Source organism: Lagopus leucura, unplaced genomic scaffold (assembly GCF_019238085.1).
Source record: "Lagopus leucura isolate 7727_CA_CO unplaced genomic scaffold, USGS_WTPT01 Super-Scaffold_100159, whole genome shotgun sequence".
Lineage (NCBI taxonomy): Eukaryota > Metazoa > Chordata > Aves > Galliformes > Phasianidae > Lagopus > Lagopus leucura.
Window position 1 is genome coordinate 36,231,559 of NW_024962335.1, and position 24,048 is coordinate 36,255,606.

The 24,048-nt window shown below is 38.1% G+C and overlaps 1 protein-coding gene across 1 annotated transcript in view; it reads right to left on the bottom strand.

Annotated features, from left to right (window-relative positions):
* Positions 1 to 8,613: 8,613 nt before the first annotated feature.
* Positions 8,614 to 24,048, bottom strand: part of VWF (von Willebrand factor) — a 148,968-nt gene continuing 133,533 nt past the window's right edge. Inside the window, exons 47-52 of the mRNA XM_042889450.1 lie at positions 21,744 to 21,863; positions 18,610 to 18,708; positions 17,679 to 17,807; positions 16,284 to 16,323; positions 10,771 to 10,868; positions 8,614 to 8,957 (exon numbers count right to left, since the gene is read on the bottom strand). Coding sequence (XP_042745384.1) covers positions 8,769 to 8,957; positions 10,771 to 10,868; positions 16,284 to 16,323; positions 17,679 to 17,807; positions 18,610 to 18,708; positions 21,744 to 21,863 — 675 coding nt within the window. The 3' untranslated portion in view covers positions 8,614 to 8,768. The remainder of the gene's footprint in view (positions 8,958 to 10,770; positions 10,869 to 16,283; positions 16,324 to 17,678; positions 17,808 to 18,609; positions 18,709 to 21,743; positions 21,864 to 24,048) is intronic.

The window sequence follows — 24,048 nt, forward strand, 5'->3', positions numbered from 1 at the left end:
TTGTGAGTAGTAGCATTAACTGAAGAGCTAATTGAGCTGTATCTTTATAAAAACTTGTGTGTAAAACTTCACAGGCTCTGATTTTTTTTTCTTTTTTTTCTTTTTTTTTTTTTCTTCTTCCTAATCCTTCTTTAAGGTTACAGAAAGCACCTGATTTTTCCAACACTAAGTGTGTATCAGGGTTAAATCAAAAAGCGAAGGATTGGGGATAGCAAAGGGGCACTGAAGTAATGTTACAAAGGCAAGTCTTATTTCTAATAGTTGTTTGCACTCTGTGACTTGGTATGCAAATAATTTTATGAAGAGGACTGGGTGGGAAAACAAAGATACAGCAGGACTCCATGAGAATCGTGATAGTTCAAAATTCACAGCAAACCTACAAGTCTCAGAAATAATGAGCTAACCTGGGAACAACTACAGAGTTCTGATCTGTAGCAGTAGAGTGCCACAGTATTATCATGGAACATCATTAAAACTTGTATTCTAGAAACTTAAACACAAAAGCTTTTACACACTGAACAGATTTATTCCTTGCCTATAGGAACTAAAAGCTCACTTCTGCACACTGTTTTCTAATAAAAGGATATTGCTATTTCCCCAAGTTGCACTGCAATAAGGCAAACTCAGAGGAAAGCAGCAAAGGTACAGCATTTCCATCATAACTGTCTTTTTCAAATGGGTCATGATGTTTCCCCACAGCTGCAGTCCTGAAACTTTAAAAGAAGCAAACTCTGTATGTTTTGTCTCTGAGCTGTATGTAACTTGTGCCACAAACTTTTCTTTTATATATATATAGTTCTTTTCTGTTTTTGAAAATGCCCTGAAAGAAGACACTGAAGTCCTTTCAAACTAATCCCTTCTCTGTTCCCGATCTATTCATATTCATAGGCAGCAATTAACAGTGAAGCAGAGAAAAAACTTACCAGATACTCGAGTTTCCATCTCGTTGAGAGGTTTGGCTTCTAGCTTCTAGTTGCAGCAATGCTAATAGGATGTGGCTGTGCTGATCATGTGCACAGTCTGTTTCTGCACCGGCTTAAGCTGTGTCAAGCTAGCAGCTATTTCCATTCTTGCTTGATCCTGCTTTAAGCAAACCACAGACTGAAACTAATTAGCCAGACCTTCTGTTTTGGTTATTACCATCACAGAAAAAACTGTGGGGGGAGGTGGAGGCATAATTCCTATGACAGGAGAAGCCACTGAAATTCTCTGCTCGAACTTCAGCATCTTTTCCTCATGTTCCTTAATACCTCAATAAGAAACATAACATTTTCTCCTAACTCCTCAGAAGGCAGCTGAATAGAGAAAGGAAAAAAATATGGGGCTCTGCAATACTCCGAGAAAGCTGTTATTTCAAGGATTAAAATTATCTGGGAGTGGTTTCTATGCGTAGGAGTTTCTGTATCTTCAGAGCTTTGCAGTGCTTTCACAGAGGATGTAAGTGTGGCAAGCTTTTAATAACGTTGTATCCCAGCTATATTCAAATTACTGCCTGGAGGCTACACTGCTTGGATGCTGTTCTGTCATTCATGCATGAAAAAAATCAGGGGATTATTTTCTAATTAAGTATATAGTCAGACCAGATGATCAAACTTACTTAGCCTTCAACCTTTGATTTAAATTATGTGTTGGGTGTGTTGGAAATATCCAAATAATTTTTGTCAGGACCGTATCTCTGATAAAAGCAGATTTTATTTGCGATTGCAATGGCGGATGTCCCACAAGCAGAAGCATCCCTCAGGACACAATGACAGCTTTTTATACCTTGTTTCTGCCTTTGCCTATCCCCCTCCCCTGTTTCCCCATTGGCTGGGTACTCCACAATTTTATCAAAGTTTACATTTGCTAATTGTTGTGTTATGTAATGTCAGCCAGTAGCCATCCTGTTGTTTCCAAGATGTCTCAGTGCTTTTCTTGTATTGATATGGTGATTTTCTTCAAGGTCTTCATTAAACAAAGAACACTAGGGGGCGGGGGTGATGCCAAGCCTTCCCAATGTCTCTTCAGGGCATGCCATGGGTTGTTCTCTGTTTTTTCGTGCAGGATGTTCTCCCAATATATATGATAGAATATACATATATACTCTTATATACTGAACGTGCATTCCTAGAGAAGGTTCGTGTAGAGGATAAGTGAGGCAAACTATCAGAGACCCCCCCAAATAAAGTAGAAAGACTCCCAAAAAGAACTATGGCAGCGGAGACAATGAAATAACAATAAATATATATATATATATTCAATTCTAATGCAGAAACAACATTTAATTCCCACAGGTGCAAAATTGTTACTGACCTTCTGAGAAAGGACTTATATTTTTTAATGATAATTGGAAGAAGCTGAAATTATACGGCATTCAAATCTTTATCTTCTTTCAACTTTACCTATGTCACTACAACAGTTTTAGGTCTGTTTGTCTGTTTTAGTGAAAGAGGGGGAAGTGGATTTGTTTAATGACAATAACATACAGTATTTCCAGTGGTATACAAATTGGGATTGCATGTTGTGTTGTGAGCTTTATGAATACTGGGCATTTATATTACAGAGAGAAGAATGATGCAAGTCATATATGTATACCACAACTGAATTATCACAGTGTGTTTATATGGGAAGCAGTGCAAGTTGTCATATCCCAGTACTTGGCCCAGGTGTTGTAAAACTTCCCCAGAAAGCCAGAGAAATAAATGTGTTTGCTGTAATCTGGTGTTTGTGTTTCTAATGAATGTTTCAGGCAGACTAAGGAGACTGACATAAAATTTCATCCTGTTAATAGGTTTACTTCAGCTCAATTGAAGTGCCACTTTAGCAGTTTTATTTGTAACCTGGACAAATACCACATTCCTGATTTTATCTAAAAGGCAGGGGGTCAGGATTTTTGACTATGTCTTAACAGGTTAGTTCTGTGCTACATTTTAACTGTTCTGTGCTACATTTTAACAGTGACAAAAGCAGAGAAATAATGATTAGTCATTCTCTTGGTGAGAAAGGGAAGATGAGTACATTAGATGTTACAGATAACTTTTTAATGCTTGCTTTAGTATTCACGTAGAATAATGTCTTCAGATACAAAAAGGTTAAATCACATCATTTTTCTTCATTTCTTCATTTGGAATGGCATTTCTAAGTAATACATCAACAGATATTAAATATTTTTCCTTCTCACCCTGCTATAGCATCTTGTGTTAATCTTGGAACTTCACTTAGAGACATTTATGAAGCAGTAGGCATCCTGAATGCCACAGCTTCTGAAGTGATTATTCTTGAAAGTATTAGATTGCAGAAATTAAAAAAAAATGAAAATTAAAAACTTTGCTATGTGATGTTCTCTACCAGGAAGGATGCTTCTTTGCATACAAACACATGGACACTAGTTTTGAGATGATGCCTGTTTGTTTGTTTTTGTTGTTTTTGTTTGTTTTGTTGTTGTTGTTTTTTAATTATATGAGTACCTCATCCATTTGAACAAATGAATCCCTCTTTGCTTGATCACTTTGATCGAACGCCAGAACTGTACAGGTGTACACCTGTATTTCATAAAACTGTAAAATCATTAGATTGGAAGGAATCCTTAAAGGTCATCTTGTCCAGCTCCCCTGCAATGTAGAGGGATACCTACAGCTAGATAAGGTTGCTCAGAGCCCTGTCCAGCCTTACCTTGAATGTCCACAGGGAGGGGTATTCAACACCTTTGTGGTGCTTCGCTATCCTTATCATATAGAACTTTTTTTTATGTCCAGTATGAATCTTTCTTTTACTTGAAACCATTTCTCCTTATCCTATCACAACAGACTTTGTTAAAAATTCTATCCCCCTCTTTCATACAGGCCTCCTTTAGATAATGAAAGGCTGTTATTGGGTGTCCACAGAGCCTTCTCCAGGCTGAACAGCTCACACTCCCTCAGCCTCTCCTCTTGGGCAAACTGCTCCAAGTATGTATTTCATACATACTTATATATTATATATATGTGTGTATATATACATATTATATATTATAATACATCTAGTACAGGTAATAAATAATATACAAAGAAGGCAATATGATGGAAAACAATATCCAGTTGGTTAAAATAAAGATGGGTTTGAGTTTCACTTTTTGTTGGTTGTTTTAGGACAATTTTCATTGGAGAAAATCATATCTGAACAACATTGTTTACTGTGGTAGGTGAGTATGGTGATAATCGATAGTGCAAAACTGCAAAAAATAATCCCAATGCACCAAATTGTGTTTCACCTGCTGTAGAGGATCTTAGAAGTTAGTGAAAATTACCAGAGATATTACATACTTTTAATAATAAAGAAGCTTTATAAAGACTCCTCCCCAAATCCATTTACTGTTCATATAAACCTATCTTGTAGCATGTCTGCCAATCAAACTGGTCTAAAGTGATGAGAGATGAAACACTGGTGGAAAGCCAAAGATAGCTCAAAACAAGACTTGCAAGATATATCTGCAAGTTAAAGATAATGTTCCTCAAAGCCTAGATTTTGCAAGTAAGTGTTAATTGTACGATGAAACTGGGCTATGCAAAAGGCATTAGTAACCTGCAAGGAGGGAATGCAAATCTATTTCATAGAATCATAGAATCCCCAAGATTGAAAAAGGCCTCCAAGATCATCTAGTCCAACCGTCCATCTACCAATATTTCCCCATTAAACCATGATCCTTCATACCATATCTAAATGTTTCTTGAATGCCTTCTAAGGACGGTGACTCTACCACCTCCCTGGGCAGTTCTGTTCCATTACCTGACCACTTTTTCTGGGAAGAATTTTTTGCTAATATTCATCTGAACTCCCCATGGCACAAATTGAAGCTATTTCCTCTAGTCTAGCTATGTGAGAGAAGAGGCTGACTCCCACTCCACCACAAGCTCCTTTCAGGTAGTTGTAGAGAGCAATAAGGTCGCCCCTGAGTCTCCTCTTCTCAGACTAAACAATTCCAGTTCCTTCAGTCCTTTTTCATAAGACTTGTGCTCCAGACCCTTCAACAGCTTCGTTGCTCTTCACTGGGCACACTCTAGGGGCTCAATGTCTTTGTTGTAGTGAGGGGCCCAATATACAGTATACAGTGTATGGCTTCACCAGAGCTTAGTACAGGGGGATGATCACCTCCCTAATCCTGTATTTTTAACACAATCCAGAATGCAATTGGCCTTTTGACTACCTGAGAACACTGCTGCCTCATGTTCAGATGAATGCCAACCAGCACTCCCAGATCTATTTCTTCCACACAGTCTTCCAGTCATTCTGACTCACACCTGTAGCATTGCAAGAGGTTGTTGTGGCCAAAGTGCGGGATCCAACACTTGGTCATGATGAACTTCATTCCTTTGGACTTAGCCAGCAATACAGCCTGTTCAGCGCCTTCTTACCCTCAGGCAGATCTATGTTTCCTCCCAGATTTTTGTCATCTGCAAACTTCGTGAGAGTGCACTCAATTCCCTTGTCATCCATAAAGATATTAAACAAGACAGGCCCCAGTACTGACCGCTGGGGAATACCAGTCATGACCGATCACCAGATGGATTAAACTCCATTCACCACCACTTTCTGTACCCAGCCCTCCAGTCAGTTCTTTATCCAGCAAGGAATGCACTTGCCCAAGCCATGGGCTGCCAGCTTTTCCAGTAGACTACTGTGGAGACAGTGTCAAAGGCTTTGCTGAATTCTAGGTAGACTACATCAACAGCCTTTTCCTCATCCACCAGGTAAGTGACTCAATCATAGAAGACCAGGATGGTTAAGCAAGACTTTCTTTTCACAAACCAATGCTAGCTGGGCCTGATCCCTGTTATCATGCACATGCCATGTGATCTCATCAAGATGATCTGTTCTGCAGCCCTTCCTGGCACCATTATCAGAAAGAGCTCTTCTGGGATAGACTGCCTGGAAAAGCTAGTTTTTCATGTCAGCAAGTCAGTGCCAAAAATCTGTGCCTTCTCAGTCTATTGAGTAAGATGCTATAACGTTTTCTTCCTCTTGCTCTTTCTCACTTGTCTGCCTCTATGAAACAGTTTTCAAGGGAGATGCTTCTTCTAGCATTGTACATCAAGCACAACAGCGCACTGGCATTAGCTAGACCTCATAAATAAAAGTATTAGCTATACAAAAATCCACAGAATTCTATTCTACAAGACAAAAGCACTGAGTTCTCATTACTGTATGCCCATTTTAGTTCATATACTGGCACATACATTACTTTCATAGACATGAAAGTAAACTTGCAGCAGAGGAAGGTGAAGGAAAGCCAAGTAATATGGGTCATTCTTAAATGAGCATAAAGTTTTAACACATCTCTGTTGTTCCCATTGTATTGAAGTATAGCTACTTTGAGTTTGAATCTATATATAGTTTTTCAATGAATCTCTTGGCTCTCCTTGAAGAAAAATAAAAATTACTCTAGTTAGAAGGTTGACATTTTTATTTTAGTTTGTTTCTCCCCAGAATATTAGCTCTTGTTAAATGAATTAGAAATAATAAAGACAGGAATGTTTGCTTGTTTGTTGGACAGACGTTTAATTAAATATTATCTATCCGCTTTGCAGTTAATGAAAATACTAGCTATGCTTCTCTGGTATTTCAGAGGTTGCAGAAGACAGTAGCTCCGTCTTTGTCCTGTGGATGTCCTTGTGTGTCCTTCCCATGCCAATAAGCTAGACTTATATAATTATCTGATTAGAAGATCTGTCTGAACCTATGAAGCCCTTGACGGCAATCCTTCCAGCTTTTGCAAGCTAAAGAAGGTCAGTCTGGGTGAAGGTCCTAATAGAAATGAAGTAATGGCAAGAGGAAGATGAAGGTATTACCTTATACCTTCTACGTACTCCTTTGCTCTGGTCTTCTCTGTTATAGGCTCTGATGTTCAACATTTACTTGTTTACAGTTTCAGATGAGATTCTGTGCACCTCATTACTTGGGGGACTCAAATACATCTGTCAGGATGCTAAATATCCAGAGGTAGCTACAATGGAAAGGGGGAAAGTGGTGACAGATCTACTGCAATAAGTGAGAATGGTGCTAATAAGGATGTGTTTTTTCTTTTTCTCTCTGGGGTTATTGTGCTTTTCACAGAATCACAGAATTGTAGGAGTTGGAAGGGACTTGTAGGGTCCAACCCCTCTACTAAAGCAGGTTCCCTACAGCAGGTCACACAGGTAGGCATACAGATGGGTGTTGAATATCTTTAAAGAGTGCTCACAGTTTCTCTGGGCAGCTTACTTCAGTGCTCTAGCAATCTGACAGAGAAGAAATTCTTCCTTGTGTTGGGTTCCAGTTTCTGCCCATTGCTCTTTATCTACTGATGCTTGCCACTGAAAAAGGAAAAGAGCCTGCTCCCGATTCCCACACTTCAGGTGTTTATGAAAAGCTATGAGATTCCCTCTCAGCTTTCTCTTCTCCAGACTGAAGAGACCCAGACTTAGCCTTTCCTCATTACAGAGAGGCTCCAGGATCTTCATCAGAGGAGGTGGCCCTCCACTGGACTCTTTCTAGATGATCCTCATCTTCATTGAACTGGGTCACCCAGGGCTGGGCACAATATTCCACATATGGCCTTGCCAGGGCAGAGTAGATGAGGAGGATCACCTTCCTCAACATGCCAGTCATACTGTTTTTACCACTGACAAGGCACACTGCTGGCTATCTTGTTGTCCACCAGGACCCTTAGGTCCTTCTCTGCAGACCTCCTCTCCACCTGTATTGATGCATGCAGTTATTCCTCCCCAGGTGCAAGACTCCACAATTGATTACTGAACATAATCAGGTATCTCTCCGTCCAACTCTCTCCAGTCTATCTAGGTCTTGTTGAAAGGCAGTCTTTCAAAAATGCAAATGAAATGAACAGTTCTCTCCTCTATACTTTTATTTTTAAGTCAGTATTTCTCAATAAAAGTGCTTCACTGGCACTAAATTCTATCAGAAATTACTCTCTGGAAAATATTTTTCTTCTGTGACCCGACTAGATTAAATGAAATTTAAATCTTGTTAGTTTTTTTCCTGGGAGCAATAACTAAGTTAAACCTGCCCCTGACAATTTCATATTTGAAATAACTCTTTTTTAGCTAATGCAACAGATGAAATTCTAGTATGTGGAATAAAGGGAGATAACAGATGAACTTTTTCTTCAAGCTGGTCTGTAGAAGTACTGAAGTAAATAGTTAAGAGCTCTCAGCCCCATTCACAGGTACTGAGGATTTGCATACAGTACACAAGTCCTTAGCACATAATTTCTTTGCATTCAGATAAAGGAGAAAAATATATCTGTATTGCAGACATATTTGATTGCCTGAGACATAATCAATATTGTTTCTGTATCAAGAACATCTCCCTCTTACTGTGAAGTCTCACACTATAATCACTGTACTCAGTGATAGGATGGGAGAATTAAGAGCCAAAAATGAAATGTGTACTATTTGTGGCTAAGGTCTAAAGTGGGGAAGGCAAGTGTAATGTCTTCAAAGACAACACTAAACGCTTTGTGATACGTTCTTTGGGTAGGAACAACTGTTTCAGTTACTGTGGTATTTTCTTGTATTAATGAGAATAACTTTCCATAAGAATATGAAGGAACAATGTAACATTTATTACTTCTATAGCAATAACAGTCAGAAAATATTATTCTGTTGTGCTAGTAAGTTTTATTGTTTGCTATGTTGATACAATTAAGTAGAATTCTACTGGATAAGATTGGCTACAGAGAGGAAATGTGACTTGCTCAGTAAAGTTCTTCGTCATAAAACTCAAGATTAAACCACTGAGGTTCTTCAAATTACTCACTCTGTACACTTCCGCAAGCTGCATTCACACTGAGAGGCAGAAGGGATGTAATGCTGTACCACTGTGCCATTGGGACAGTGGACTGGGATGGCAACTGTGGTTGTTCGTATGGCTGTACAGCAGCTGCACATGTCTTCCCATTTCTCTGTCTGAATGGAGTATCTTGTACTGCTTCTACATTTACCCTAAGCAGAAAAACAGATACCAAGGTTGAACAGTGCCAGACCTCAGTGAAATCAGGATCCAGGTTTCTCCTTCAAAACATACATGATTTTTTTTGCATCAAGTTCAGCTTCCTGCTGCAAAGCATGAACTCAGAAATGGGTATCTTGTTCCAGAGTGTAAGATGCTAGTCAAAGAATAATGTCTCACAACCATAAGCACAGCAAAGAAAAGGTAAAGGAACGAGTTATGGAGGAAAAAATATATATATATTTCTAGGACTGTGGAGTTGACTTCCAAACATACCAAAAATGGTAGTTAAGAAAAATTTTTCTATTATTATCTCATCTGTATGTATGAGAACCACATTCAGAGAATGACTTAGTCCAACTGCTTCTGAGCCATTTCTTGCTGCTCTTCATGCTAAGTAAATACACTGTTGTATTTCTGATTGCTATTTTCCATTGTTCTTCCTGTCTCATCACTTTTCTAATTTGTACTTATGTGTCAATGATTTTGACATATGTTTTCATGATGTAAAAAAAAATACCCCCATCAAGCTCTATTAGAGTCCATTTATTTTTGTGTCTCTGTACTCTTGTTTCTGAGATTAATAAAAAAAAAATACTCATAGCATTATGAGAGAAGTGCTCAGAAAAACTATAATCTATAGCATGAGTATTTACACAATATGTGGCCAGAAACAAAATAAAATCTGTACTTTCACAGGCTAAAAAGTTAATTACTACTGATTTGCTGTGGACAGAAAAAGAGATAAAGCAAGGAGTTTTTTTGTTGTTGTCACTGTTCATTTTGTTGTTTTTGTTTTTAATGAAAGGTAACTGCTGTTTTTAAAGCTTCCATTTGTATTAGGATTTGTGCAGCAAATTGAGGTCCACCAGTGTGAAAAGCCTGGCTATGTGTGCTCATAATGCCGTTCCTGTTTTTTCCAAGTAGTCATGGGCAACTTGAAGACTCATTTTGCCTACTACATCAACTAAAGATAAAACTTAAAGGCTGGATGCAAACCAACTTCTTGGCAGCCATCCTTGTGCATCATCATTTTGTTGCATGTAGTTCTTGTATGAAACATCTTTATCAAACTGAGCAATTGTTCTGCTACAAACCAGTCAGGGAAGAGAATGCCTTCTTTTGTTCCCTGTCTCAGAGAGACAGAAATATCTGGAAGGGATGCTATGTTCTTGTATGAAATGGAATTTGCTCTACAAGTTGCAAGGAGTGATAGGCATAAACATTTCTTATAAAAATCACCTTCTAGTCCAACTGTGGTAACATGCAAGACACGTAGTACACAACAGCCACTAGTGTTCAGGATAATAGAAAAGTCACAGAGCTTACAGAGCACAAAAGTCAAATTATAGCACTTAAATTTCAATGCCTGTTTAAATTATCATGCATCTAAATATCTATTTCTGCTCTTATAAGACAAATTCAGAACTTAAAGAAGGATACTTGTCCTTAATTTTAGACACAGATCTGAAAATCAGCCTCAGTAATGTTCAGATGAAAATTCTCTTCCAAGTCCTAACTAAACCTTGTCAGAGCCATTCAATTGGAAGCAAAGGATTGTGAACTGCACGTCTGTATATTAGATTATGTTCCTCTTTTTCATGCTGGCTCAAACAAGGGAAATTCAACATCACCAAGTTACTTTAGGAAGTGTCAAAAATGTTTTCATTGTCTGAGTGAATCAGTGAGGACAAAAAAAAACTGGTGCTCTGTAAAGTGATCCAAAAGTTCTCTTTGTGTAAGAGAAAAAGTGGGCAAGGTAAGGTGTATGCGTTGGCAAATGAGGGAGGTGATTTTATTTTTTACCTCACAATGAGAAATAGGCACTTCCTTTTCACCCACACATCCATTGATGTTCTTATACTGCAGTCTGGTACTTATTGGTCGACATTCCTCTTCCACACCTACCAAGTTAAAAAAAAATAACAATAGTGTCTGACAATGCTGGCTGGCAATTTTTTCTGTTTAAGTGTATTGTACTACAATGATGCAACAGTGATTCCTAAAATTCCACAGAAGAACAGGGTTTCTTTTATGTTTCTTTTCAATTAATTGCTTTGTTTTTAAACTCTCTCAGCAACTAATATTTGCCTTTTCTCTGGTAGCTTCTATTAGGTGTCCCAATTTTAAAAGATGATTCAGCACTACATTGGGCGAGCTGATGTAAAGGAATGATGACACATCCAGGAAACCCAGTAACTCAACCAGAGAAAAAATAGCACCCTGGCTTGGCTACACCTGGAACTGTTCCAGGAGAGATATTTCATTCACTTGAGATGATGCCCTTCAAGATGAGTCAATGGGAGCAAGCCTCCAGATCACATTATAGACTGAGGTGAGTCACTGACTACAAGAGTGTAGGACTCGTTATGGTACGCTAAGGAAGTACAGCCTGAGGTTCTACAAGACTCACTAGGATATTTTTAAGGATATCTTGGATGATAGACTCTCTAGTCTGTGCATTTGGTTGGTATGGAGGCTTAAGCATCAGCACTTGGACCATAGGTCACAGTGTCTGAGTCCAGGTTTGCAGGGTTGTGATGACCCTCACCAGATAGTGAGTATCTATGGCCACTTAGGACTTTCATACTGATCAACCAGAGAGGGAAACAGGATGAGACTGTGGGTCTTGCTCATATTTGCCAGGGTTCTAAGAATGTACATGTGTTTGTGTGTATGACCTTTTAGGATATACGTTCAGCCTCACCATTGCCTAGAGCTGGGGACGTGGAGCTCTAGCAGTCTTGCCTATTTCAAGCTGTTATATTTTACAATACTTCATAGTCCTTGCATGTGAGGTGTATTTTGCAGAAAACCAATGTGAAGAGGGAAAAAGAATTACAGAACCATTTCTGAAAATATCTAAGTTTTGGTCAATAGGAATTTTGTCACTGTCCTCATTGGGCCATGAAATAATCTAATACATGTTTTTTTAGTACTTTTTGCTGTTAGTGGTTACTATGTCCTCATGTTTATTTTTATGCTTCTATCTAACAAGAAATTAGACAGAAGTTAATGTTTGTTATGTGGGGAGCAGCAAAACAAAAACAAGCCAACAAAAAAACCAAAACAAAACAAAATAAAACCAAAAACAAACAAACAAAAACAACAAAAAAAACCACCTCCATAGTTCCAGGCCTGCTGGAGTTTCAAATTCTCCTTTAATGATTTAATCATTTCACTTGATAAAACTTGTCCACATAGGAGAAATACACACTTGTGTGCGCATAGCTGAAAATAATTGTTAGACTCAACAGCAGCTTCATTGACTTTCTAATCTTGACTTATTGACTTGTTCCCAAATTACTTCAGTTTTCTTATTTACTTTTTCATAGACTTTTTCCTTTGCAAAGACTGCTGCTTGTAACTTACAAAGACATATTCAATTGGGATCAGCTGAGAAAAGATGTAGAAAGCAGAGATACATCTCATTTCTTAAGAGGAAAACAAGGAATATCCTTTGCAAATAACGAAGTCCCTTGACGCAAAAATGTAATGAGAAAATAAGCCTGTTCAATTACGCACTCCTAAGTATTTTAAACCTGGAACAATGCACTTGGCACACTAATTAGCTAAAACTGCCAAGTCATATCATACGAAGAGAAACTGGTCCTTAAACAACCTTTGCTCCAATCACTCTAGACTATTATTTGAACTTGAGAGAAGAAATTAATTATTTGTCCAATTATTAACATGCTTTTTTTTTTTTTCTCCAGTATGCAGTATTTCATTTAACTTAATTTTACTATTGCAAGGAGCTTTTAAATTACTATAACCATTAAATAAACATATTTATTGAGCTATGATCATTCAGAAGAGGCTTTCTTCTCTACAAAATAACAATGATAGGAATTCTCAGCAAAGTCCACTCACCCCACACATCTTTTAAATCTTAAGGTATTTTTGTGAATAGGTGATTTTCAGCATTTCTTACTTGAAGCCTGGTATACTAAAGCTCTCATCACTAAATTACCTGTTTATGCCATTTGATGACAATCTTTCTCAATAGTTTTTTGACTTCTATTTCTACAGCCAGAACTCAGTGTTTATACAGACAAGCAATGGCTTCAAACTCTGTAGAGTTTACTTCTTTCACCAGGGGTGTTATTACGTTGCTAATCTTTTATTTGTTAGCACATGCATAGAGCAAATAAAAGAGATAACAAAGGACAAGCAAGATGTTTTTGTTTCTTTATGAGCTGCAAGTTTTGTGTTTATTATTATTATTATTATTATTATTACTATTTAAAAAGGACAAAACTGAAAGATTGTCTTATAAAAAAAAGAATCATAGAAACGTAGAATGGCAAGGTTGGAAATGACCTTGAAGATCACCTAGTCCAACAATCCTCCCACTACCATTGCTACCACAAGCACTAAACCATATCTCATAGCTCCTCATCCAGATGCCTCTTGAACACTGCCAAGGATAGCAAATCCACCACCGCCGGTGGTGGACCATTCCTCCAGCGCCTGACCACTCTCTGAGATAAAAAGTACTTCCTTATGTCCAACCTAAACCTCCTCTGGTACAACTTGCGGTCATTTCCTCGGGTCCTGTTTGTTGCCTGGGAGAAGCAGCCAAACCCCTCCTCATCACAAACTCCCTTCAGGAAGTTGTAGAGTGCAATGAGGTCTCCCCTGAGCCTCCTCTTCTCCAGACTAAACAATCCCAGCTCCCTCCGCTGCTCCAGACCCCTCACCAGTTACATTGCCCTTCTCTGGACATGTTCCAGGGCCTCAAAGTCTTTTCTGTAGTGAGGGGCCCAAAACTGAACACAGTAATCGAGGTGCAGCCTCACCAGTGCTGAGTGCAGGGGATGATTACCTCTCCCCACTCCTGCTGACCACACAATTTTAATGCAGGCCAGCATAGCATTGGACCTCTTGGCCACCTGAGCACACTGTTGGCTTATGTTCAGCCGAGCATCAACCAACACCCCCAGGTCCCTTTCCTCTTCACAGTCATCCCCACTCAACCACTCAGCCCCAGGCCTATAGCACTGCATGGGGTTACTGTGGGCAGAGTGCAGGACCCAGCACTTGGCCTTGCTGAACCTCATCCCATTCACCTCAGCCCAGTGATCCAGCCTATCCAGATCCCTCTGAAGGGCCTTCCTACCCTCAGGCAAATCAACACCACCTCCCATCTTGGTGTCATCTGTGTACTTACTGAGGGTACACTCAATCCCCTCATCTAACTCATCAATAAAGGTATTATACAAGATGGGCCCCAATACCAAACTCTGGGGGACACCACTTGTAACGGGTTGCCAGCTGGACTTAACTCCATTAACCACTACCTGCTGGGCACAGCCCTCTAGTCAGTTCCTTACCCAAAGAATGGTATTCCTTTCCAGACCACAGGCAGCCAGTTTCCCCAGGAAGATACTGTGAGAGATCGTGTCGAATGCTTTGCTGAAGTCTACACAGACTACATCAACAGCCTTTCCCTCATCTACCAGTCTGGTCACCCACTCATAGAAGGAAATGAGGTTGATCAAGCATGACCTGACTTTCACGAACCCGTGCTGGCTGAGTCTGATCCCCTGAATGCCACATATCATGTGAGCTGTCCCAGGATGATTTGCTCCATAACTTTCCCTGGTACCAAGGTCAGGCTAACAGGCCTGTAGTTCCCTGGATACCTTCATGTAGATGGGAGTCACACTGGCAAGACCCCAGTCCTCTGGGACCTCTTCAGATAACCAGGAGCACTTGTAGATGGCCACAAGTGGCTCTGCAATCATCCCCGCCAGCTCCTTCAGCACCCTAGAATGGATCCTGTTCGGTCCCATGAACTTGTGACAGCCCAGATGAAAGAGGAGCTCTCAAACTGTCCATCTGAATCACCGGGGTTGTATTCTGCGTAGCATTCCAGGCTTCCAGATCAGGGCACAACGTGCCCTGATGATAACTGATCTGCCTATGTAGATGCAAAGAAAGAGTTGTGGACCTCAGCCTTTTCCTTATCCTCAGTGGTCACATTCCCCACTGCATCAAGGATGGAAATTCTCCACTGTTCTTCTTTACCACTGATATATTTATAAATGGATTTCTTATTCCCTTTTATTGCAGTGGCCAATCTGAGTTCAAGTTGGGCTTTCACCCTCCTAACTTCCTCCTTGCTTACCTTAGCAACTTCCTTATAATCTCCCCAAGTACCCTGTCCCTTCTGTCAGAGGACATAGACTCTCTTTTTCTTCCCGAGTCTCAACAGTAGTTCCCGGTTCATCCACACTGGTCTTCTTCCCCTATGGCTCAACTTATGGTGTTCAGGAATAGCCTGTTCTTGTGCCTATAAGATTTCCATCTTGAGGAGCATCCAGGGTTCCTGGACCCCTTTACCCTTAAGGAGCTACTCCCAAGGGACCCATGCTACAAGTATCCTGAACAGGACAAAGTCCATCCTCTTGAAGTTCAAGATAGCAGTTTTGCTAGTCTCCCTTCTGACATCACCAAGAATAGAGAATTCTACAGCTTCATGGTTGCTCTGCTCAAAACAGTCCCCAACCTTCACATCTCCCACCAGTCCTTCTCTGTCAGTGAAGAGCAGGTCTAGCAAGGCATCACCTGTGATAGGCTCTCCTATCAGCTGCGTAAGGAAGCTATCTTCCAAACACTCTAGAAACCTCTTGGACTGCTTCCTCAGTGCTCTGCACTGTGTTGTATTTCCAACATATATCTGGAAAACTGAAGTCTCCCATGAGAATGAGTGCTGGTGAGCACTCAGAGATTCACCGTAGAAATGAGAGCCCACCCTTCCTCGTGTAAGGAAGCCCTTTCTAGGTTTGACTGCCATTTAATGCATTAAATTAAGAGTTGCAGGACTGACTCCTTAATGACAGAACTTAAGATGCAGGCAGATTGTTCAGTAGGCATAAACCTTCGACAAGTTTCTGTTTCCAACAATTTTTTTGTTATAATATATATTAAAAAAAATTATAATTACTTTTCTTACACCTGCTCATTCTGCTAAATCTATTTTCAGTCCATTGATTATTCATTAAGTGTTTGACTCAGTCTCAGTTTATGTGTCATGTCAATCTGCATATTTGTAACTTCCTTTCCTCTTCAGATAAACAATAAAATATAACATTAGTAATTAATTAACAAGTGCATAATGGTACATATTGAAATGTAGAGAATATCTGTTTCTTTCAAAGTGCTTATGAATACTGTCAAAACACATATTATAGAGGAAAAAACATGACAGCATTATCCACGGGGGTACTGGGGATGACATTTCTTAGCTCTCCTTATCCAAAAGCTTATGTTCTCTGCAATTTCCAAATAAGACTTTTGGCTTATTTACTTACATGTGTCACAGCAGGTATTGCCTAGTTTTGCAATTCTCCCCTAAAACAACAAAAATACAAATATTTTGACTCTACTGATACACATTTGTTCTGCTAAAAGTCTACAAAATATGTTTGAAACAGTGTGTTAGGCAAGAGAATTGTATTTCTATAAATATATAAAAATATAAATCTATAGTAGTAACCAATCTCATTTTAATCTACTTAAAGGTGTTGAACATGTGATTACATTTGTTGATAAAAGATTGGAAATAACTGAATATTTTAACACGTTCAATACTTTAAAATATTACTTTCACTTTAGCTAATAGTAGAAGTTTTTTAAAGTAAAGATGCAGAATACAGATCATCTCCTAGGAACCAAAGTGACAAAACAGCATATTCAAATCTTCTCTGAAAGAAAAATAGTTAAATGTCCCTCCTGACTTTTTTTTTCTAAACTTACTGTAACAAGAGAAAAACCCACTAATTTTACAGATGATGTAGTGGGGCTTTGCTGTTGTTTTGCAGTGGAGGAGAATAAATGCAGTTTGGGAATTTTGGTGTTAAAAATTATTCCCCATTGATTTACAATCAGGGCATTCTGAATGTTGTGATAACACCATGCCTGCAACATAATCCAGCATTATTCCAAAATTTTGTTTGTGTTGCAGTGACTTCCCAAAATGGTTTTATTCTTTCTGCATTTAACACATCAATTCTTTCTCCATTTGTTTGGTTGTATGTTGAGGAAGGTTTGGGCATGAGCTTTATTTAAGGTTTCCTATTTCCTGTCATGCTGAAAAAATGGGACCAGGTGGATGTAGTATCTGAGTGATGCTAGCTAAGCAAAAATAGAATACTATGTGCAACACCCCTTCCTGGACTGCACACGTAGGGTTTTTGTTACACCATTATACCAAACCACTGCAAATGCAGAGGCTTGAGCTCTTCCAAGAGCATGAGTAAAACTTCCTTTCTATAATCTTTTAAGAGAGTAGAGAAAAAATGCTTTGGTATTTAATGTATATTATCAAAAGCAAAAAAAAAAAAAAAGAATCCAATTTGACTGTTTTCTCAGTATGCATAATTATTCACTCAGCTTTGCTCAGGATACTGAACTGAAAATACTGTGAGAACAATAATTTTCTTGGTTTTACTGCTTCATATGAAATCTCATGGAATTACTGCATCTCTCCAGCAGTAGACTCTCACATGCAACTAGCATTTATTTTAAAATAAAGGAAACTTACAGTTTTCTGAATTTCAAAGTAAGTTCAAATTCAGCTTAGCCAAGGTGTGGTTAGAGAACTGGAGTTTCCTATCCCTAATACACTTAAGGTACTTATATACAGAACAATAAACTTGACAAAGGCTATTGGGAAACATAGAAACAGGACCCATTTCACTACTTACACCTTCAGCCAAACATCTTCTGGGATCAAATGGAGGACAGCCAGTGATTCTCCTTTCCCAGATAAATTCCCCTTTCTCATTTATTTTACAGAAGTGACTATCACAGCCATCCTGAAGTGATTCATTTGGCTGGAAAGATTTAAGAACTGTTAGCTTTTTACTAAAGTACAGGACAGTAAGTTTTCAGGGTACTGTACAACCTGATATTCCTTTATTAATATTCTAGTAATATACAATATTCAAGTAATATACCATTGTGGGGAAGCTTATAAAACGTGGCAATCTCCAGTAAACAGTAGTTTTCTAAAAATAATTACTTACTCTCATAGCAGTACTGAATATAGCTCAGTGAAGACTGCCAAATCTGACCTTTTTTACCTCTTACCAGGGAAGGAACTTCCATTAACTTAAAGAAGAAACTTGTCTAAGCAAGAAACAAATTGTCTTTTGAAGAGACATATATATGCATATTTAATAGCTGGCAGAGTGAGGAGCTTCCTCAATGAAATAACACAATCACACACAAGAAACTCCTGTTTAAGAAACAATCAAGCTGGTATTTTTTTTTTTTTTTTTTTTGAGATTCACATTTTCAACTTAAATTACCCATTTTATTTCAAAGGAGGATTTAGATTTTTGCTAGGTAGCTGTTGACTTCCTATTCAAGTTAAAGTTATTTAATAATATTCAAACTTCTAGACGTCTAGGTTATCCTTCTCTAATTCACTCTGTTGTGAACTCTTCATTTTCTTCTATAAACAACAACAAAAACTTTCTTTAGAAAACATTCTAGGATATAAAATAAAAGGTACTAACAATGCCTTACTGATTAACAAAAAAGAGAACAAAAAAACTTTTTCTTGTAGCTACCAGAAGTCTGTGCTACATATATGTTAACTCTTTAGTAAAAGAAACAGTTCTTTGAACTTACCTGAAGGTACTGAAACCTTCCATCTCTCAGTCTGATGCCACATGAAGTTGGCACACATTTTCCACAGCAAGAACCAGAAATTTCCTGCCTTCTGTAATTCTAGAAGGCAAAGAACTTCACATGGAATTGTTTCTCTTTTTTTTTCTTTTCCTGTTTGTTTGCTTGGGCTTTTTTTGTTTGTTTTTATTGTCTTTTTTTGTTTTTGTTTTGTTTTGTTTTTTCCTAAGCATGTTTCCTACGCTTTTTTATAGAAGGTGTTTCCGAGGGGGAAGAGAATGGAGGAAGGATTCAATAGCTGAAGAAATTGTAAGCAAATATTTTTCAGTTTTTTGTTTGTTTGTTTGTTTTTAAAGTAGGTCTAAACTAGCTCAATCTAACTAATTGCACACTTTTGTTTTATGCTGATTTATATAATAAATCAATATAAACTGATTTATCTACTGATTTATAATAAATATGGAAAGAAGTGAATTTCCAATTACAAAGTCTCCTGTGTCCACTAAATTCAATATAATGTGACTATAACTGTTGCAAGATAAGGTTCACTAAAAGAAGTGACAGCAGGAGGAAACAAATTCATTAAAATATTTTGAGAGGCATGCAATTCACATTTGTGGTGGGTAGGAACTTTTCCATAAGCTAATAAATACGTTTCTCCGTAAGGCCATTTTTCTCCATAAACTAAGAGGGCTAGAAAACCAGTAAAGATTGGACAGGGAAATGGAAGAATAAGGCTAAGATGGAAATTATGAAGTATGAAAAGAAAGAGAGTAACGGAGAGGATACAGTATCATAAAATGAAAAAGAAGGAAGGAAGAAAGGAATAATAGAGTCTGAAAAAATGGCATAAAAAAAAGGAAAAAACATTGGCAGGGGAAGGAGTATGGAAAAACGAGTAGAACTTGATGGTGAGGATAGAACAGATATAATGGTAACTGAAAAATAAAACAACAGAAAGAAACTAACTTAAGACAAGAAGTGTTCCACAAAAATGTCTCCAGCTGCTACACATTAAACAAGCTGCTTATGATTAGCTGAATTTTCTTTAAGACAAAAAACACTTCCTGATTAAATGAAGGCATGCTTGTTATCCATATGAATTATTATAAAAAATAATTTGGGGAGAGTGGAGTGTTAATATTAAACCACAGGCAGAAAACTAATTAGGTAAATTTGCTCTACTACTAAAAATGTAAGCACCTATAGCAGGCCATAAACAGAAAACACATGGACCCTGAAGAACAGAATATGGTGCAGTTGGCTGCATTTCAATGACCAGTGCACTGAGTTTCATAGCTTCAAGATATAGCAGAAAGCAAGTGTTCCTGAGACAGTACATACTCTACCCCATGATTTTGTCCATTATGGAGGAATTGCTTTTAATCTAGGTATATTACAAGATCAGTGACTGAGACAGAAAAGATCCAAAGTGAGTGTGTAAATTTCACTGGCCTTAGAGTGATTAATTCCATTAATTTGATTTATTTGAATTTGGTTTCCTTTGAGTTCCAGTATCATTATTATGGCTATAATGGGACACGTACATCTAGACCTGTAAGCTCTATTGGGTAGCTGTGCATCTCCGAAACAAAATTTCATGGTGTTTAATAATCCCAACTGGAAATAGCTCTTTTTTTTGTTTTTATTTTTGTTGTTTGTTTAGTCTGAATTTTTGAGTCAGGTTGTAGGAAGGCTGTTTGGGAATTATACGGATGTCAAAAGGGGCAAGAGTGGAATGTTTCCCCTTCTGTTTTTACCATGTATTTTATCGATCCTCCTACCTTAATTTTTACAGCTAGCACTGAAAAGGAAGAATTCTTGTTTGTGCATGTCTGTGTGTGAACATACGCGTGCACACATGTTACTGGTCACAGACTCATTTTAGTATATCTTTTGTCATTTATCTACCAGGTTACATTTTGTGAAAGAGAGAAAGATGTTCAGCACCAAGGTTCATCATTTATTTTCTCTTCAGGAGTGTGTGTCTAAAATCGTATCTTATATGAGTAGCAATATTAGGATCCAGATCTACATTCCACATTCATCCCTTTGTCACTTGGTACAAATGAACAGAGTCAAGGCCTGTTTTCTCAACCAACAGACTAATGGAACACATATGTGTATGTCTAAATTGCCTTCTCCCAATAAAAGAGACTGGCTGTTTCTAGTTTGTGTAGGAAACAGAGGTCAACAAATAACCTCTGCCTATTTAATTATTTGTAAGACAAGCTAGCTGGGACACTTCTAATGATTTATCAATATCAGGGGTTGCAGGTCATAACTTGAGGCTGTAGTTGTGTTCTGTTTTGTTTACTAGTGCAGCTGGCATAGTGGAAGTTTGATTTACTACTTTTTCCTTCCAACTTCTACCAGCCTTCCCCATGACACTGTCCCCTCCTTTTGCAAGGACTCTGTTGATCTATTCTTCTCCTAGATATCAACCAGGAATCCCATATGATTGTGTCAGAGATGTGTTTGTGATGCAATGGCCATTGCTTGCACAGGCTGTGGGTTTGTGTGGGCCCATTGGACTCCATTCACCACACAGGGAAAGGCAGAGAGAAGAGGACATTTAAACATTTTCTGTGAAATTTAGTTGCTGCTCTGTGTTCTTTGGACAGGGGGAGACAGAAGCAGCCTCTGCAATTTGCTTAGATCTCCCTCATTTTGAATTGTTAACACTAAAAGAAAAAATACATATATGATTCAGCAAACTACTCATGCACTCCAGTCACACTGTTGGTCAGCAGAGTACAAATGAGAGCTGTTTGCCAACCTTATTCATTGCTAATGAATGCATGAAGCATCAGCAGACTTCAAAAAGGCCAGTGAAACTACTAGTGATAATCACTTCAAATTACTACTGGGTTCAGCTATTAGACAATTTGGAAATAGTCACAGGAAAGTCCTGAAGGAGGAAGATTCTGTCTGAGCTGTCAGTTCCTAGATGGACAGAGAAAATGTAGGAAAGGACACCATAGTAGTTATAGCACTTCCTGTAACAGTGATTTCTAATATCTCATTTTGCCCAAAAGGTAAGTAGCCTGAGTTGTACAAAAAAAAACCTGGTATATACAGTGAAGATCTTATCATCAGACACTCTTAATTAGAGCATCCAGAATACTTGCACTTACTGTTGGGCATGGTTCACAGCTGAATTTTGTACATGTCAGACTGTATCTCCGAGAAGAAGACACTGACTGGAGGGAGCAGATGCAAGTTGTGCATTGATCCACCATCATGCGTTTCCAAGGCTGAAACATTAGAAATGGCTTGTCAGAGTCTGTCTCGAGCAAAACTCAAACAAATGAGCAATTTTATCTGTGTTAACTATCTTTCATTAAGCAAAGTTCTTCAAGTGTTTGCAAGAGAAAGAAAAATCAATGCCCTCATTTTCCAGAGATCCAAATTTTACATCTACAATCTCCCAACAAGCAGCAAAGCAGAAGCCTATTTTTCTAGTAAATCATTTAGAATTCTGTTATTTCCAGAATGGCATTATGATTACTTCCTTAATTACAGAACTAGCAAGGAAGAAAGGAATCTTTGAAAACAGTAAGAAAGATTTTGTCATGAGTTGTCCTTACTATGTGTTAGGTGGTTCCCACCAGTTCATTTTTCTCAAGTGCTATGAATCAGTTCACCAACAATATTTTGTTCTTGAGCCATCACAGCTAACCATTCATGAACAAAAATTACTTGTTATTGTTTCTATATTAAAAAAAAACAAACAAACAAACAAAAAAAACAACTACTTAGAATCGCTGGAGGCTTAAAAGTTTAAAATTGGCAAGAGTAGAAGGAGAAAAACAAACAGAAAGCAGTTACTGAATGATGCACTGGACTCCCTCAGTTACAAGAAAATCAGTGACTGAACTGGCAGAGAACTTTTTTGCAGCATTGTTTTCTTAATTCTATCACCTTTCTGAAAGTAAGCAAAAATGACATTAAAATGTAGAGTGGAAAATGCCACACTTCTAGATAGGAAAGGATAGGATGTGGAGTTAACAACTGGATTAAAGAAATTCTAAATCCAAATTCTTTCTGCCTCTAAAGCACATAGCCTTTCATTTTAACCTCAAAATAATAAACTGCTTTGGCTAAGTGGACAAAATTGGTGGAGTGCATGAAAGATTGCACAAAGAACATCTGAAAACTAATAAACAGACACCAAATATTGCATGACAAAAGCTTTGAGTAGGCTTCAAAATGGAATTTCACTGCTGATTTCTCAGAGAACAGGAATTTCCTGTGTCTCATACTACAAGTAACCATAATTTCATTTTTTTATTACACACAAGTAGACATTCCTGGAACAAATGGAGCAAAATTAAGAAGTTAACCAGAGCAACTGTGTAAAGGTAATAGATTTAGGGGTAGTTCATACCCACTGAAGAAAAAATGTTTTGAATAAAGAATATTAATTACATTCTTTCACTAGACCTCAGCACAACAGCTGTCTTTAGAGCTCAGTGGTTTTTAAAAGAGCACTAACAAAAGAAATGACTTATTTTTGTTTTATAGAGTTCTAGAAAAAAGATCCACCATGAACAATATGATGGAGGTTTTAATTCTGATGGGAAGATACCAGTATTTTTATAATTTAGCTTGAAATTTCAGTATAAGATCCTTCACTTGTACCAATTTAACTTTCTATTACGAATATCTAGAGAGTTGAAAGAACTGAATGAATTCAGACATGAAGGCACACACAGGCAAGCAAATATACAAAACACATTGTTTTGTCTACTCTTAACATTGGAAAGGGTTTGTATATCAGAATGACAGTTCCAGTACAGAATTTATGGCCCCTAAAGGTCATTTGGTTCACTGATAATAGCACAGCTGTAGTGGGTTACTAATCAGGAGATCAGGCTGCCCAGGACCCCATTCAATTTGACACTGAGCACCTACAGGGATGAGGCATCCTTCTCTCAGTAGCCTGTTCCACCCTCTGAGTAAAAAATTTCTTCCTATGTTTAACCTAAATCTCCTCTCTTCTACTGTAAAGGCATTACCCTTTGTCCTGTCTCTATTAGACCATGTAAAAAGTTGATCCCCTTCCTGCTTGCAAGCTCCCTTCAAGTACTGGAAGGCAACAGTGAGGTCTCCCCAGAGCCATCTCTTCTCCAAGCTAAACAAGCCCAAATCCCTTTCTTCACAGGAGGGGTGCTCCAGCCCTCCTCCATCTTTTTAGCTATAAACATACTTAATTCAGTTCCTCTAGATGTGAATGTTTACACAAAATTCCTTAGCAACACAGGCTTTCATATCATGAAGAAAGGATCTAAAAAACCACAACTGATATAACAATTGCTATGCTGATTGGATAGTTTAAAAATTCCAATTTTATAGAAAAAGATAAGTAAAGGTGAGCTATCCAAAAATCACTGTTATGGGCAGAAATGAAGTGCATACTAGAAACACTAGTTAGAACAA